The sequence below is a fragment of the Neophocaena asiaeorientalis genome, unplaced genomic scaffold, assembly GCF_003031525.2.
Source record: "Neophocaena asiaeorientalis asiaeorientalis breed wild unplaced genomic scaffold, Neophocaena_asiaeorientalis_V1.1 scaffold396, whole genome shotgun sequence".
Taxonomy (NCBI): domain Eukaryota; kingdom Metazoa; phylum Chordata; class Mammalia; order Artiodactyla; family Phocoenidae; genus Neophocaena; species Neophocaena asiaeorientalis.
In genome coordinates, this window is record NW_020172455.1 from 3,793,646 (window position 1) to 3,812,703 (window position 19,058).

The following is a 19,058-nucleotide window of genomic DNA, read 5'->3' on the forward strand; positions in this document are numbered from 1 at the left end:
GAGAAAGCCAGCATAAAACATTTTTTAAAATAATCTTCTAGAGTATGATTATTCATTTGTTTATAGAGACAGCTGAAATATGGTGATACACAATGAAAAAAATTTAATAACTTGTGTATAGGCAGATTTTAAGTAGCAGTTTTTTTTTTTTTTGCGGTACGCGGGCCTCTTTCTGTTGTGGACTCTCCTGTTGCGGAGCACAGGCTACAGACGCGCAGGCTCTGCGGCATGTGGGATCTTCCCGGACTGGGGCACGAACCCATGTCCCCTGCATCAGCAGGTGTACTCTCAACCACTGCGCCACCAGGGAAGCCCAAGTAGCGAAGTTTTAAATTAATTGCTTATAGCAACTAAAAGATCTCAACATGTATTATAAATATTCATATAACTAGATAGGATTTACCTTGGACATTAAACAACTTATCAGTTGCAAACTTTGGTGACTGTCAAACACCTATGTTTGTACAAGGGATTTAGTGACTAGCATCTTAAAATTTAACATGAACCTCATCAACTACGTCACTTCTACCATCTGTCTTCATAAGTTTAAAGGTTCTACAAGGAAATTCCGTTGTCTAAGACAAGGCTTTTCTGGTCTTCCCAGTAGTAACTTCTTAGTTAAGGATTAATTCAGATGTATTTTATTAACTTCCTGTGTTATAACCTATAATTCTAACATGAGGTTCTGAAGTAAAAAAAGATATATTCTACTGTTTTATTTTATGGCAGTACTTCACTGTATGAATTACAAACAGCATATTCACAGAAAGCAAAACTTTGTGATCTGAAGTGTTCTTGCTTATCAGGGAGAGCCCACACCTTTTAACTTAACTCTTCACCTCTCATGATGTTAATACACAAAAATCTCTAATTCAAAATGGTCTAATATAAAAACAGAATAGGTTTACTTTTTACTGGCCTTTGGCCAGTGGTCATGCACTCTTATATAACGTGCTGTAAGGGTTTGTACTGATGGAACCAGAAAAATTATTTTCACTGAACAAAGAAAAGAAATTATGATAAATTCTAGGTATAGTAGTTAAAGTAGATTTTAAACACAAGAAGCAAAGACTACTGACAATTTTAGAATTTTAAGTGGATCATAATAAGAGGTATTATGAGATTTAAAAATTGTTTATCAGTGTATAATCAAAATTTTCACCTGAAGGTGGTAATAACATGACCAAGTAAAGTACAAAGAAAATTTGTGCAATTCTGACACAAATACCAACATTAACATCCTTTCCTAGATATATAATTATCTTACTCAAAACTAGAAAACAGTCAAGTGACTGTCAATAAATATACACACCTGTCAATTTCTGTAGCTGGTAATAAAGCAAATTAAAAGGACCAGTATATGGAATGGCTTGGGTCTGCTTTACAGTGCTCATGGCCAAGTCAGTATAATCTGGACAGGAAATTAGAATAAATATACTTTAGGAAACAACACTAGTCTCACAAAATACAATTTGCAAACACACACCAGGAGTAAAGAAAAGAGAAGTAAAAGCAAAGTATGTGAGAACATGCTTGTCAAGCTAACAAAGTGCTCCACAATTGGTTCCCATCCTACACTCCTCCCCCGCCACCCCCGGCCAATAGTTAGCTTGTGCTTCAGCCATAAGAAGTCACTCTCATTCTCCAAGACACATCTGGTCCCTAACATCTCCAAGCCAGTAAGCCAGCTGTCCTCTGCCATCTCTTCTGGTTAGCTAACCTTCACCACCTGGCATGAGAGCTACCTGGTATGCAATGCTTTTCCCAACCCTTCTAGGCCCATTCTCTCCTTACACGTTATCTTGCACTTCTGTATGTCCCGGGTCAATACTGTGATTAGCTCTTCACAGGATGGTTTCTCTCAACAGACAGTTTTTCAAGGGCTGGGACTGTGCTTCTTAGTACCTCTCTAGTCCTCCAGCACTTAGCACAATGCCTGGCATACAGTAAGACCTCGACAACTGTTAATGGAACAAGTTATATTCTACTGTGTGATAGTCTGAAAGCTGACAGTTGGCTTATCTCACAGTTGGACACCTAAACACTGCTGCTATTTCTTATTCCTTGATAAAGCACTTTTAATTTATTAGTGCCATATAAAAAAAATTGAGCACAGTTATTTACTTAAAGATAATATCGTAGTTACTGCAAAAGTAATGACAGCTTAGCATTTACACGTGCATAAAACACAGGCTCAGCAAGCAACTTAACACTACAGGTCATAAAAACCAAAAAGCCTGTGTGGGGAGTCCACAATTACTTCAGGAAATAAAAGTAGCAGTATTCCATGGAGAAAGGTAGAAGACAGGCTTCAGAAGGCAGTAGTCAATCTGTCTCACAGGGGAACTTATGTTTCCAATTAAGAAAAAAGTTATTTAAATACTGTCATAGTTCAAGGAAGATTTCTTTTTCAAATGAAGCTATAACTAGATTATTAAGTTTCAACTATTTATACTTTGTTATTTGGCTGTTACTTAAGATTTGACCACGGGGTAAGAGAAGTTTTTGAAGATTTTCTTTAAATGCTAAAATCAAATTACATTTGACATTTAATAGTATACTTACTAGAGAGGTCACAAGGAGAAAGTATGTGATAATTAAAGTTTCTTTTAACAAGTATTCCTGAGACCCGCTGGCCCTGTTCTGGTTTTTTGTCTGCTAAAAAGCCCATGACCTATTAAAAAGAAAAAAAAACCAAAACAATTTGAAGAGAACAGAATCTTGTAAAATGAAATTAATTATTCAGGGACTCAATCATAATGATGACCATTTGAACCATGAAAACAACCCATGAATCTAAACATGAAAAATATAAAATATTATATACCTCTACGACCAGGGCAGTAACAAGGTTACCAAGAGACCAAAGGCAAGACTCACGGGGGCAGACCTGGCAAGAATGGTTAGGTTCCATCAGTTCCAATCAGTTCAGCAACCAAGTAAACCTACTGGGTGCTGGGGCTTAAAAAAGCTTTCAACAGGGCTTCCCTGGTGGCGCAGTGGATGAGGGTCTGCCTGCCGATGCAGGGGACACAGGTTCGTGCCCCGGTCTGGGAGGATCCCACATGCCGCGGAGCGGCTGGGCCCGTGAGCCATGGCCGCTGGGCCTGCACGTCCGGAGCCTGTGCTCCACAACGGGAGAGGCCACAGCAGTGAGAGGCCTGCGTACCGCAAAAACAAAACAAAACAAAACAAAAAAAACTCTCAACAGAGACAGCATGGTGGGAAGGACAGCAACTGAGGGCCAGACGTGCGTGGCTCCCTCAGGCTGGCTCTCAACCCTGTACCTGGAGGAGCCCCAAAATACAAAGATGCAAGGCCATGCCAGATCCAAAAAGCAGCAGCATCTCTGAATAGAAAGGTCTGTAAAGACAGGTATGGATGAGCTCATACAACTGAGGGGGAACATTTTTTAAGAGAAGAGAGTACTGACTGACTGTTCAGAAACTAACAATAACACCAAACAAACAAACAAGCAAACAAAACTCTTACAAACATGAAATCCAACATTCTTAAATATAACTTTTCTCAGCTACAAAGAAATGAACTCAAAGGGGACAAAGACTCTATATTTCATATTTGTTTACCTTTCATCAGTTAAGGGCAGATGGCAGTGAGACAGTGGTAACATTTGCTCTTGTAACTATAATGGGACCTAGCTCTGTTTCACATGGTTTGTCAGCGTTTTTTTCTCCTTAAATGCTGGTGACTTAAGGAGGCTGATTTCAGTGCAGTGACATCCCGGATGCTGATGAGGTGTCTGCCGGGAGAACCAAGTACCCTGGAGAACAAGACTGAGTGGTTCTTCTGGCCTCACCCTCTGCTGCCAGCCTCGGTCTCTTTCTTTATTCAGCTGCGTGCTAGTTCCCAACATGCTGATTTCTTACCACGCACACAACTGCTTGGCCTGACAATTCTCGACGGTAAACTGCACGGGTTTTTTGATAGTTTTTGTGGATCTGATTTCTTTACCTCCTTCTTAGCTCCTGTTTTACATGCCTGAGGATGGCTGCCTTAATAAATCTGACTTTTCCCAAAGCAAGGTTATTACACTTGAGGAAAAAAAATAACTAAAGCTAATGATTTTAAATAAAATTATGGCTAAAAGAACAGAACAACACTCTAATACAAAACTACATTTGGGGAAACAGACACTGACAACAGTTTCTCTATGCCTGTATAAAGTTAAATATAAAAATGACACATATACCTAAAGTGTGTTTTCAGCTCTAGAGTCAAAAAAATATTTTTTACAGCAAAAGCAGTTCTAAGAGGGAAGTTCACAGCAATTCAAGCTCACTTCAAGAAACAAGAAAAATCTCAAATAAACAATCTAACCTTACACCTAAAGAAACTAGACACAGAAAACCCAAAGTTAGTAGAAGGAAAGAAATTGTAAAGATCAGAGCAAAAATAAATGAAGAAACAAAGAAAACAATAGCCAAGATCAATAAAACTAAAAGCTGGTTCTTTCATAAACAAAATTGATAAACCTTTAGCCAGACTCATCAAGAAAAATAGGGAGGGCTTCCCTGGTGGCACAGTGGTTGAGAATCTGCCTGCTAATGCAGGGGACACGGGTTCAAGCCCTGGTCTGGGAAGATCCCACATGCCACGGAGCAACTGGGCCCGTGAGCCACAACTACTGAGCTTGCGCGTCTGGAGCCTGTGCTCCGCAACAAGAGAGGCCGTGATAGTGAGAGGCCTGCACACCGCGATGAAGAGTGGCCCCTGCTCATGGGAACTGGAGAAAGCCCTCACACAGAAACGAAGACCCAATGCAGCCAAAAATAAATACATAAATATATAAATAATATATTTTTTTAAAAAAAAGAAAAATAGGGAGAGGACTCAAATCAATAAAATTAGAAATGAAAAAGGAGCGATTACAACTGACACTGCAGGAATATAAAAGATCGTAAGAGACTACTACAAGCAACTATAGGCCAATAAAATGGACAACCTGGAAGAAACAGATAAATTCTTGGAAAAGTACAACCTTCCAGGATTGAACCAGGAAGAATTAGAAAATATAAATAGACCAGTCACAGGTAATGAAATTGAAACTGTAACTTAAAATCTTCCAACAAAAAAAAGTGCAGGACCAGATGGCTTCACAGGCGAATTCTATCAAACATTTAGACAAGAGTTAACACCTATCCTTCTCAAACTCTTCCAAAAAATTGAGGAGGGAGGAACACTCCCAAACTCATTCTGAGAGGCCACTATCACCCTGATACCAAAACCAGACAAACATATCACAAAAAAAGAAAATTACAGGCCAATATCACTAATGAACATAGACACAAACATCCTCAATAAAATACTAGCAAACAGAATCCAACAACACACTAAAAGGATCATACACCATGATCAAGTGGGATTTATCCCAGGGATGCAAGGATTCTTCAATATACGCAAAACAATCACTGTGATACACCATATTAACAAATTGAAGGAGAAAAACCATATGATCATCTCAACAGATGCAGAAAAAGCTTTTGACAAAATTCAACACCCGTTTATGATAAAAACTCTCCAGAAAGTGGGCAAACAGGGAACCTACCTCAATATAATAAAAGCCATATACGACAAACCCACGCAAACATCGTTCTCAATGGTGAAAAACTGAAAACATTTCCTCTAGATCAGGAACAAGACAAGGATGTCCACTCTCGCCACTATTATTCAACATAGTATTGTCCTAGCCGCAGCAATCAGAGAAGAAAAAGAAATAAAAGGAATCCAAATTGGAAAAGAAGTAAAACTGTCACTGTTTGCCAAAGACACGATATTATACATATAAAATCCTAAAGATATCACCAGAAAACGACTAGAACTAATCAAGGAATTTGGTAAGGTGGCAGGATACAAAATTAATGCACAGAAATCTCTTGCATTCCTATACACTAACAACAAAAGATCAGAAAGAGATATTAAGGAAACAACCCCATTTACCATTACAACAGAAAGAATAAAATACCTGGGAATAAAGCCACCTAAGGATGCAAAAGACCTGTACTTAGAAAACTATAAAACACTGATGAAAGAAATCAAAGAGAACATAAACAGATGGAGAGATATACCATGCTCCTGGATTGGAAGAATCAATATTGTGAAAATGACTATATTACCCAAAGCAACCTACAGGTTCAATCAATGCAATCCCTATCAAATTACCAATAGCATTTTTCACAGAACTAGAACAAGAAATTTTACAATTTGTATGGAAACACAAAAGACGCCAAACAGCCAAAGCAATCTTAAGAAAGAAAAATGGAGCTGGAGGAATCAGGCTCCCTGACTTCAGACTATACAACAAAGCTACAGTAATCAAGACAGCATGGTACTGGCACAAAAACAGAAATATAGATCAATGGAACAGGACAGAAAGCCCAGAGATAAACCCACGCCCATATGGTTGCCTTGTCTTTGACAAAGGAGGCAAGAATATACAACGGAGAAAAGACAGTCTCTTCAATAAGTGGTGCTGGGAAAAATGGACAGCTACATGTAAAAGAATTAAATTAGAACACACCCTAACTCCATACACAAAAATAAATTCAAAATGGATTAAAGACCTAAAGTGGTCTTTAAAACTCTTAGAGAAAAACATAGGCAGAACACTCTATGACATAAATCATAGCAAGATCCTTTTTGACCCACCTCCTAGAGTAAGGGAAACAAAAACAAAAATAAACAAATGGGACCTAATGAAACTTCAAAGCTTTTGCACAGCAAAGGAAACCACAAACAAGATGAAAAGACAACCCTCAGAATGGGAAAAATATCTGCAAATGAAGCAACTGACAAAGGATTAATCTCCAAAATATACAAGCACTTCATGCAGCTCAGTATCACAAAAACAAACAACCCAATCCAAAAATGGGCAGAAGACCTAAATAGACATTTCTCCAAAGAAGATATACAGACTGCCAACAAACACATGAAAGAATGCTCAACATCATTAATCATTAGAGAAATGCAAATCAAAACTACAATGAGATATCATCTCACACCAGTCAGAATGGCCATCATCAAAAAATCTAGAAACAATAAATGCTGGAGAGGGTGTGGAGAAAAGGGAACCCTCCTGCACTGCTGGTGGGAATGTGAATTGGTACAGCCACTATGGAGGTTCCTTAAAAAACTAAAAATAGAACTACCATATGACCCAGCAATCCCACTACTGGGCATATACCCTGAGAAAACCATAGTTCAAAAAGATATACGTACCACAATGTTCACTGCAGCACTATTTACAATAGCCAGGACATGGAAGCAACCTAAGTGTCCACTGACAGATGAATGGATAAGGAAGATGTGGCACATATATACAATGAAATATTGCTCAGCCATAGAAAGGAAAGAAATTAAATTATTTGTAGTGAGGTGGATGGACCTAGAATCTGTCATACAGAGTGAAGTATGTCAGAAAGAGAAAAACAAATACCATATGCTAATGCATATATATGGCATTTAAAAAAGGGGAACTGATGAACCTAGTGGCAGGGCAGGAATAAAGACAAAGATGTAGAGAATGCACTTGAGCGAATAGGGTGAGGGAAGGGGAAGCTGGGATGAAGTGAGAGGGTAGCATTGACATAGATACACTACCAAATGTAAAATACATAGCTAGTTGGAAGCAGTCACATAGCACAGGGAGATCAGCTAAGTGCTTTGTGATCACCTAGAGGGGTGGGATAGGGAGGGTGGGAGGGAGACGCAGGAGGGAGGGGATATGGGGATATATGTATACATATAGTTGATTCACTTTGTTATACAGCAGAAACTAACACAACATTGTAAAGCATTTATACTCCAATAAAGATGTGAAAAAAAAATTTTTTTTAATGCTGTATACTGTATTTCTTGAGGATTTATAATGCACAATGGCCTAATAAAAACTCTGCAAAGTCTCGCTATAAACTCAGCTTAATTTTGTTCAACTCGGCTTCTCCTCAATTGACCGAAAAACTTTCTTTTTCTCCCCACACTGCAACCAGTAGAGTTTGGGAAGTACCGTTCTAGATTCCCAAATGTAAATATTCTTATACCTATAGAATATATTTTTCTACAGGTATAACATCTCTTCCATTAAACTGGCCCCTGGAAAGTTTTGTGAACAGTAAGATTCAGGAGTAAATACAACCATTTGCTCTTCTTTGGCAAGAACAGCCTCACATCCTAAGTTTTGCAAATTTTCCTCAAATTCAACTTCAAGAAACGATATTCATCCATTAGCTTCCTCATATTTGGCTCATTATGTACTGAAAGAATTCTGTAAAGTTGCTCATTAACACGTTTGATATTTAAAACTTCAGACAGGACTTCCCTGGTGGTCCTGTGGTTAAGAATCTGCCTTTCAATGCAGGGGACGACGCAGTTTGATCCCTGGTAGGGGAACTAAGATCCCACATGCTGCAGGACAAGTAATCCTGTGCACCGCAACTACTGAGCCTGTGCACCACAACTAGAGAGAAGCCCGTGTGCCACAACAAAGAGCCCGTGTGCTGCAACTAAGACCCAATACAGCCAAATAAATATTAAAAAAATAATAAATGAAACTTCAGACAGATAATTAAAAAGTCTCCTTTAGAGGTATCTTAAAAAGATGTTTGATGAACAGGAGGTAAAAATGCAGACTTCTTATAGCATCCCTCTAAAATCCCAGGTAAGGTTTTTTTTTTCGTAACCATTTCTTTTTTAAATTCTGAAAACCTTATATTTCATCATCAAAAATGATTAACTCTTGAAAAGAAAAATCTATAAATTCCATCATATCCACAGACATTATGTTTAGATATGGGTCTATTTTTAGATTCTGAGGGAGAATGCCAAGAGGCAGACAGAATACTGTATTGGATGTAGTGAAAAACAGTAATGGAAAAAAACAAAACAGTAATGGACATTTGTTTACTCTCTAACATGGGTATGATAAGTAAATGGGAATGTGGATTAAAAGCCATCAGACTGGAAAAAAAAAAAAAAAAAAAAGCCATCAGACTGAAGATCTAATTTATTTGAAAATTTTCCATGTGAAAAACAAATTAGTGGAACCAGAAAAAGCCTAAAAGCACAAGGATCAAGCATATTGAGTTAAATTGACAGAAATCATCGTTGAGCACATTATTTGATTAATTAAAAGCTGGATATTCTTAAGAAGTATACATTTCCCTAAAGGGATTAGGAACTATTTGGAATGGACAGGATTAAAAACCATAACCTTTTACCTTGGCTAGTTTTTCCCCCCTGAAGTTCAAGGTCACTGCTTCTGTATTCCGAGGATTATGAACCTCTATGTGAACTTCATCATTATCTTCATATTCTCGAATCAGGGCTGCTTTCAATCTGGCCATTTCATTTTGTTCTCCATGGACTAAAATCTACAAAGTGTAAATTGTAAAAGAGCACAGGGAAGCATCCTTAGTTCAGATTAATGATGGCTGTTATCTGAATTAGTTAATTATATGAAATGGAGATATACTTGAAGTTATTAAACTTTACTACTTTTAAGGATCTCCAGTCAATCAAACTTGTGTGACGTTTTCATTCTACTTGGCTTTAAAAGATCCTTAAGTGGAACTACTTCAAGAGAGAGTAAAGAAACTTCTTTTCTGTTCCAGTTTTTGCCACTATCGAGATACACAACTTTGTGAAAGCTGTACTTTTTCTAGGCTTCTGCGCTCACACTAGAAATGGGCTGGACCAGGTGACCAGCTTTAAATGCATGTGGTTCTTGTACGCGACTATTGCTACTCCTACTATCTCAGAAAACGCTCACGGTTTTCTTTAGGTTTCTTAATATAAGACTAACAAAATAAGCTTTTTATGTGAAAAAAAATGACTTCTGATACTTTGTTAAAGTAATATCATATAAAATATTCCAGAACCAAATGAAACCATGTTTTAGAGAGGTGTTTACAACGACTGCATTAGCTACCAGTCTTTCTAATTCATTTTCATAACTTGTTTTTTACAAGACAGATCATTCTTAACCTATAGACTACGGGTAGATGATTTCCTGCCTGGACTGACAGAAGCTTGTCCAGTGTCACCACCAGGCAGAGGCATATGGCCTAGAGATGACAAGCCCCAGCTCTGGGGCCTGGCTGCTGTAACACAAATCTTGGCGCTGCCACTTACTAGCTGGGTAACTCTAGGCAAGTTATTTAACATCTCTGTTTTCTCTTCTACAAAACAGTCGTTGGTTGTGAGAAGTAAGCGACTTGATACATGTAAAACACCAGTACAGTGCCTGGCGCACAGTAAATACTCGATAAATGCTAGCTATTATTTTTACCACTACCACCAACACTACTATTATTTTATCGTGTGGACAGACTTGCTGACTTGGTTATTGGAGGAAGGTAAGCATCAAATTCAATCCAGGAATTTAAACTGACGGCAGAGACAGAGTCTGGAGAGCAACAAAATGGGACTGAGGATGAGGTGGTGATTCCAGAGAGAGAGCAGTACAGCTTTTCCTGCACAGCTTTAAAATCTGGGAGGATATCCATAAACAACACACACCAGAAGGCACCCATGAACTGCCTACACTGTAACTAAACCTGACGTGCTATAAAGCCAAGTAGGTGAGGGATTTTCTCCACCAAAGAATCTGCTCATTAAGGGCCAATGGTAACTACCTGTGAGGACTATATGCTAGAAAAAACTAAAAAACGAACAAAAGGGCACACAAAATGCTCAGCATCGTTCGTCACCAGGGAAATGAAAATCAAAACTACAAAGAGGTACTACTTCACCCTTACTGGTATGGTGACAATTTTAAAAAGGGAAAATAACAAACTGACAAGAATATGGAGAACTGGAACCCTTGTGCATTGCTGGTGGGAATGTAAAATGGTGTAACTGCTATGGAAAACAGTTTGGTGATTCCTCAAAGAGTTAAACATAGAATTAGCCCATGATCCAGCAATTCCACTCCTAGGTATATACCCCAAAGAACTGAAAATGGACTCAAACAGATAGTCACAGGCCAATGTGCATGGCAGCATTATTTACAATGGCCAAAAGATGGAAACTACCCAAGTGTCCATCAACAGGTGAATAAACAAAACGTGGTCTATACAGACAATGCAATATTATCCAGCCATAAAAAGGAATGAAGTTTTGATACATGCTACAATCAGAAAGGGTACTTCATTGCTTCATCTGTTTTCTAGACTCATGTTCCATAAGTGTTCCTCTAATTTAAGATACTTTTTTTTTAGCTTAAGTCTCTCCAGTCCCCCCAAAATATAATTGCTACTGTAATAATTACATAAAACTTAAAAATATAAGCAAATCACATAAGTAAGGAGCTGTGTAATGTATTTCATATCTAACTGCATCTTTAGCTTTTACTATTATGACTCGCCTTTCTCCTCTCTCCACATTAATAGGTATTTCCCATTTGCCAGGCACCCTATTACGTGCTTTAGATATATGTGCTCTCATTTGGTCCTCCCAATAACTTTATGAGGTATTATCATCCCTATTTACACATGAGCTAAGGAGAGGTTAAGTAACTTGCCCAAGGCTACAGAGCAAGTAAGGGATGGAATTGGGACTCAAAATAGTCACATTGCAAAGCCAGGGCTCTTAAGTTATTGGGGAGGCAGCAGAAAAAAACAAAGAACGCAGCAGAAAAGAACAGAAAGAACACTGGAGCTGGTAGATCTGAGTAAGAGATGCCATGTAAAATGGAGAAGACTGAAGTGCACAGCTTGCCTAAGTCAAAGGGGAGTGGTAAAGGTCAGATGCAAGTGCACGTGAAGGCACTGCTGAGAGCGCTACTGGCTGCTGTAAGGAAGGCAGTGTCTGCTCTGAGAACCAGCTGCTGCTGGGCATGCCTCTTCCAGCCTTTAATGCTGAAAATCAAATTCACAGACTAACCACATGAGGCGGTTTCAAAGCACGAATAAATTCACTGGTTTGCTGGTAATCTGTGTGAGCAGAGAAAGAAATGTAATCCACAGACATTTTCAGTGGTAGCTTCTGTCCGGACATGGTAGTGATTTCTTCAGGTTCAGACATGATATGCTGTTAAAAAACAAAGAAAAGTAAACAAAACAAAACACATAAACTCTCTAATTAGAAAAGAAAAGGTACATTTTCTACTTTTTCACCCAGCCATAAAGTCTTACACTAATTTAGGACCTTTAACACAAAAAGCATTCTAACACTATTGATGTAGCAAATATCAAATACTTCTTTTCTCGATCAAGCAAACATTTAATCAGGAAAGTAAGCAGATTAACAAAAATTCGGTATACCTGGGATCCTCGAAGTGAAAATTATAACTTATGATTAGAAAGGTACATTTGTATCCCGAACTATCTGCTCTAAAGAGTCACTTTCCAGGTAAGAGGATTTGTATAGAGGACAGATGTATTTCTATTCTGGAAATCTATTTTAGATACACAGCCAACACTGTCTAAGTGACTTACAGAGTAAGGTAATGTAATAAAAATGATTAAAGCAGGGAATCATAATGTATTAAAAAAATAAAATTGAAGTTATCGATAAAAGATAAGAGAACATGATGCAGGAATATTCATAAACTTTCTCTAAAGTTTTGCACATCAATGTCTATATACCTCAGAGTTAATATCAACCACCTTATATCAAGAGTAAGATGGGCAATCAACCCAAACACATTCTCCAGCTTTTCAAGAGAACACTTATTAGTAAACCTCTTTCTCATCAGATGAGGGTATCCATGTGTTTGTCTCGAATAGATTCCCTTCCATTTTTTTCTCTTACTGCAACCAGATGAGTGCATCTCAAACTTTCATGTGCCAACCACTCAGCTGAGGACCTCACTCTTCAACCTTAAGAACATCTCCAGCTGCCTACTGCCATCCTCATTTTTAAAAATCAAAACCTGCACTATTTAAAGAACTACTTCAATGGAAAAACCTGGGAGGATACTGCCACCTCTGCAGCCTTGATTAGGAAGAACACGATGGTCTCAGGCTCTGACTGACCTTGGCAAGCGTCCCTTCTACACAGTATCCCGCTATAATGACGCCATTCCTCTTATCAGTACACCAGCTTTCAAAGAGCTCTCTGGATAAGCCACTCTGCATCATGCCTGGGGAGGCCATTACAACACTGGGACCAATGTCATCAAAATGATCCATGCTCTGAGAAAGAAAAGGAATGGTAAAAGCATGTTAAATACCAAGGTTTGACAAAGCATTCCTTATTTGTAAAGAATACCGAAAAGTGAGGTAAAAAGGTTAACCACACGACTGGAAGGGCCTTGACAAGACTAATAAACATTTTAAGTCTAATTTCTAAGTCCCTAAACAGTTGATTTAGGCTGGGAATGAAATGAAAACAAAATGATAAAAAGCAATTAGTTCACATTGACTTCAAAACCTTCTACGGTAGCTAAAAGATAATTAGGACCGTTTTCAGTGCCTAGCAGGCAGGCAGGCAGAAAGTAAAAGGAAGAGTCAAATGGGTTTCTATCCACCCAAGAGAGAACTCTGAAAGAATTTCCCCGAAGACTCACGATGGCTTTGTACACTTCATCAATATTTTGAGCTGGCCAGAAAATCTAACTAAAAACTTTAACATTGTTTCAAGGGAAAACTTGGCTCTAATTCCTAAGCAATTAACTTAAAAAATAATACTTTATGAACAGAGCCTACTGATAACTGGAAGACCACTTATTACTTGAATTATTTGGGGTATTATGTTTATTATGATTAGAGTATTAGTTCGAATGAAACGTTTTTTAAATTAAAGGAAGTCAGATTTTACTGAATGCTCTAGAAATATAAACATGAACATTTTCATATATGGAATCTGCAGTGCTAATGAAAAAGATGATTAGGTTTGAGTAGGAACAGAAAAAATATGTAACAGATATTTTTCTCATCAGGGCTTCCTATTTCTATGGCAGAGAAATCCAAGTTACTTAGCAACAGTAAATATTGAGAACATGCAGAGACTTGGAACAAGTGGCAATATTTGTTTAAGCAAAAAAGAATGCCAGTTGCTAAATTTTTGATTTCCCTCAGAAAAGTGATGCCTGCTTCAGAAAAGGTAAGACTTCAGCAAGGATGCAGCCACAGAATCAACGTCAGGCATCTCCTACTACTAACGACTTACTTGAATATTATCTGTCCTTCTTTCTTCACAAGCACTCACCTTAAGGTTACTAATATGTTTGAAAACAAAGGGATTGTTGATGTTGATCTGTTTGCGGATTTTGTCATTCATGGCGTTTACATATGTCTGGTACACCGCCATACACTTCTTGGCCAAAGACGATGCATAGTATATGGGAATATCATGGAGTTCTGGGTGATTCTGCCAGTACTCATCTAGAGAGATTTGACAAGAAACAAATATTTTGTTATGTGGAGTAAATAGTTCAAATAATAAATGACGTGTACAATTAGTTTTTTAAAATTCAGACAAGAAATAAAGCACATAACTATATTTTAAAGAGGTTAAGAAAAATTAGCCTGGTCTTAAACTTATAAAACAAGAACTTCTTTCTTTCTTTCCTTCTGTTTTTTTTTAATTGGAGTATAGTTAATTTAGAATGTTGTGTTAGTTTCTGGTGTACAGCAAAGTGCTTCAGTTATACATATATATACATATTCTTTTCCATTCTAGTTTATCACAAGATATTGAATACAGCTCCCTATGCTATACAGTAGAACCTTGTTGTTTATCTATTTTACATATAGTAGTTTGTATCTGCTAGTCCCAAACTCCCAAGTTATCCCCCCGCCCCACTCTTCCCCTTTGGTAACCATAAGTCTGTTTTCTGTTTCTGTTTCTGTTTTGGAAATAAGTTCATTTGTATATTTCAGATTCCACGTATAAGTGATATCATATGATATTTGTCTTTCTTTGTCTGACTGACTTCACTTAGTATGATAATCTCTAGGTCCATCCATGTTGCTGCAAATGGCAATATTTCATTCTTTTTTTATGGCTGTGTGTATACACCACATCTTCTTTATCCATTCATCTGTCAATGGACATTTAGGTTGCTTCCATGTCTTGCCTATTATAAATAGTGCTGCTATGAACACTGGGGTGCATGTATCTTTTAGAATTAGAGTTTTCTCCAGACATATGTCCAGAAGTGGGATTGCTGGATCATATGGTAACTCCATTTTTAGTTTTTTAAGGAACGTCTATACTGTTCTCCATAGTGGCTGCACCAATTTACATTCCCACCAACAGTGAAGGAGGGTTCCCTTTTCTCCACACCCTCTCCAGCATTTATTTGTAGACTTTTTGCTGATGGCCATTCTGACCTGTGTGAGTTGATACCTCATTGTAGTTTTGATTTGCATTCCTCTAATAATTTAGCAGTGTTGAGCATCTTTTCATGTACTTATTGGCCATCTGTATGTCTTCTTTGGAGAAATGTCTATTTAGGTCTTCTGCCCATTTTTTGATCGGGTTGGGTTGTTGGTTTTTTTGATATTGATTTGCATGAGCTGTCTGTATATTTTGGAAATTAAGCCCTTGTCGGTCGCGTCATTTGCAAGTATTTCTCCCAGCCCATAGCAGTCCTCTCACAAAACCTATCCCTAAGTATTAACGCGTGACCTACAAAGAATGCTGTGATCGTAGTCCCAAATGCGGAGGCTTCTAAAAATAATTTGGTAGAAGGTGATGCTGAATAACAGACCATAACTTATTACTCCAGAGAGACACTAAATTCTGTGATGGTTTTAAATAAAATGTTTTATTAATATTTCATATAGACTTACTGATATTAGACACTTTGTAATTAGACTTTACTAATTACGAGACAGGACCACCAAAGGAGTTAAAACCGATTTTGAACACAAAGAAGTCACATTATTGTGTAACTATATTTTTAGAAAACTGCTAACCAGTTTCTGATAATTACTGAAAACAGTGGGCAACACACCTTCAAAAGAAGGCTTGTTTTCACTGAAAAAATAGCTGAAAATCCTCATTAAATCCCCAAATATTACGACGGTAGTATGGCCAGGACATCATTCATTCTACTAGGTACACCTGCATTTAGGAAATTTATTAAATGTCTAGTATGCAATTTGCATATATTATTCCTGTTTTCAAAACAAATTTATGAAGATTTATTTCCATCTTATAGATTAGGAAGCTGAGGCTAATAAAGGTTGAAAAGCGTGGGAATGTTCTTTTTCCACTTGATTTATAAGTGAAAACTCTACATAAGGACAGGGACTTTTCCTGCCATGCATATTACAAATACATTTCCTGCTTTGCCCTCTGGTTTAATTGTTCATGTTCTTTTAGATGTAATTAAAATTTTTAATGGTATCGATGTTTTCATGTATACTCTCTTGATTTCTCAAATACCTTGCAAAGTATGTTACATCCCATGATCACATCACAGTCTCCTATTTTTTCGGGTGTATTTTTAAGAAAAAATTTTAAATGTTAAAGAAAGTTGAATAACTTGCCCAGGGTCACATGGTTAGATCGTAGGTGGGATCTGAAACCAGTGGCTCGCGCAGTTACCCTCTTTCTATCATAGCGCATTACAAGGGGAATTTAAGGGACAAGGAGCAACCAAGTGTATAGGGCAGTCCTGGCTCATAAAAGGAATCATAATATACTTGATAGTATGGTTTTCAGACAAACACAGCAAATGCCCAATTAAACTTGAATTTCAGACAAATAAAAGATTTTTAGTATAATAAAATATATTAAATATTTGACATACCTAGGCTAAAATATTATTATTTATCTGAAATTAAAATTCAACTGGTGTCCTGTATATTTATTTGCTAGATCGGGCAACTCAATTTGATGGTGACAACATGGTTTCACTCTCTTAATTTCTTCTGCTCCTCAGATTACTTTGTTATGGAGACTTTCCATTTCAAGACTTCTATAACGACAAATGTGACTTGCAGTTTGAAAGAAGAACCAAGAGAAAACGGACTGGCTTAGGCTTTAGAAAATTTAGCTTCTGCTAAGTCCTGTCTCTCTCAGATTTGCTTTTGATCTGAGGTCATTTATTCTTTTTCCCTTGTTTCCCTTTTCAGTGTAACAGGGATACTACTTATCCCTGTCATCGTACAGATAGAAGAACTGAGAGTAAGAGCTCAAGATCATTTCTAGTTCTTGACATTGAAGCTATATACGTACGAGGCACTTATCAGTTATTCTTTAAGAAGAGTGTATTCCCCAGAAAATAATCACAGAATGTTAAAAAGGGTCATTAAATACAAATATACGCAAAAAGTGACACCCATTGTTCCTCTTATTACAAAAAGTTACACATGCTCATTGAAGTATTTGGAAAACGGAGAAAAGCAGAAAATGAAAAAGAAATCATCCACTTTCTCACTATCCAGATTTAACATCTGGGTATCTTTAAATGTCTTTCCAGTCATTTGTGTGTTTTTTACCTAACTAGGATCAGCGTTCACAGTTTTGGATCCTATTTTTTTGGTCCACTTAATATATTACGTAAAAATACGTAATGACTCATCTGAACCATGATTTTTTCCTACAATATGTTTACTAACATAATATTTACTTAAAAATATTTAGAATTATGAATTGTCTTACTTACATAATTTTCTGTGTATTTATTTCCCAGAAGTTGAACTGCTGGGTCAAAGGGTAGCATATTTTTAAGACCTCTGATGCTGATGGTACACCATTCATATTCCAGTGGCACTGTATGAGACTCACTATTGCTCTGGGCTCTTTCGGGCACCAAGTCCCTATTCTTAAATACAGAAACTGCAGCCCCAAAGGGTAGAATGACCTATCCAAGGACATGCAACTATCTTGATATAACTGCACTGTAAGATTTTGAGAATCTCCCAAATAAAAAGGAAAAGGCATACCTAAAATCAAGAGAAGCTCCTGAGCCCTTCCAAGAGCAAAGACAGGAATGAGACCTCTGCCCCCTCGGTTCACAATATCGTGAACAGTGTTACAGAACCTTGCCTCTCGCTCTTCTCGCTTCTCATGGATGTGGGTTCCGTAAGTAGATTCCTAAAGAACATATCAGAAGTGTTGAGACCAAGGTTGATAACTCTCAAAGAATACAAAAGTTAAACATCAATGAAATGCAGAAGCAAAGTGACCTATTTCTCTATTAATATGCCATTTACTCGAACATATATTGTTAGAACACTAGTTGGAAAGAACAGATACAAAAGTTAGAATTCGCATCCAAGTAATAAGAACTTTTTAGAAAACGGAATCAGGAAATAGTCCAAAAATGTATGTTCCCTGCTCAAGATAATTTTGTGATGCCTTTTTTTTTCTTTTAAAGCGTTTTGCTTTCCATGGCTGGGGAAAAGGATATTTCTCCCACCTCTGTTAAGTCAAAGCTTATAAATCAGAAATGGATACTGTTTCTTATAGTTTTAAGAATATCCCCTAGACCTTACTCTGTGTGGTGCACTGACCAGCAGCGCTGGCATCCCCAAGAGCTTACTGGAAGTGCTGAAAGGCCCCAGCCCAGCCATAATCAGAATCTGTATTTTAACAGCACCACCAGATGATCCATAAGCACATTAAAATTTGAGAAGCACTGCTCTACAGTACGAGATATAATGAAAAGAACTCTTATTCCTGAGGGTTTAAAAAAAAACTTCCTTTAATTTAAGGTCAGTTTATATGCCAGGTATACTGTGAGCTGAGCCAACTGAATTTGCTCATGACACACTGCACATGGTCAGCAACACGCACCGGTCCCTCACTCTTGGGCAGCTGGGGGATGCCGTAGGTGGTGAGGGAGAAACAGACAGCTCTTCTACCTTGAACTAACTGTCCTTGATATTCTTATATAAACCACAGGCCCAATGCACATTTATTAATTTACTCCTCACCAATCACCCCCTCTCCACCAAAGCTTCCGTGTACAGTTAATATTTTAAAATTTTTTCTGAGACTCGTAACCTAGTAGTCCAGTAGAACATAAAGTTAGCAGGTGCTACAGGCCAAAAGACAGTTACCATGGCAAAGACAGTGGGGCCGTGCCATTCTACACAACCTTTTAAGATACTCGAGAAATTTGAGGTAATCAACCTAGACAA

At 37.6% G+C, this 19,058-nt stretch overlaps 1 protein-coding gene across 2 annotated transcripts in view; it reads right to left on the bottom strand.

The window, feature by feature from the left end:
- Positions 1-19,058, bottom strand: part of CPSF3 (cleavage and polyadenylation specific factor 3) — a 42,440-nt gene that overhangs the window by 11,642 nt on the left and 11,740 nt on the right. For both annotated transcript variants that reach the window (XM_024737729.1, XM_024737730.1), the window contains 7 exons: positions 17,859-18,009; positions 14,167-14,342; positions 12,993-13,151; positions 11,899-12,045; positions 9,234-9,386; positions 2,566-2,674; positions 1,313-1,411 (listed from right to left, as the gene is read on the bottom strand). In XM_024737729.1, the coding sequence (XP_024593497.1) occupies positions 1,313-1,411; positions 2,566-2,674; positions 9,234-9,386; positions 11,899-12,045; positions 12,993-13,151; positions 14,167-14,342; positions 17,859-18,009 (994 nt within the window). The remainder of the gene's footprint in view (positions 1-1,312; positions 1,412-2,565; positions 2,675-9,233; positions 9,387-11,898; positions 12,046-12,992; positions 13,152-14,166; positions 14,343-17,858; positions 18,010-19,058) is intronic.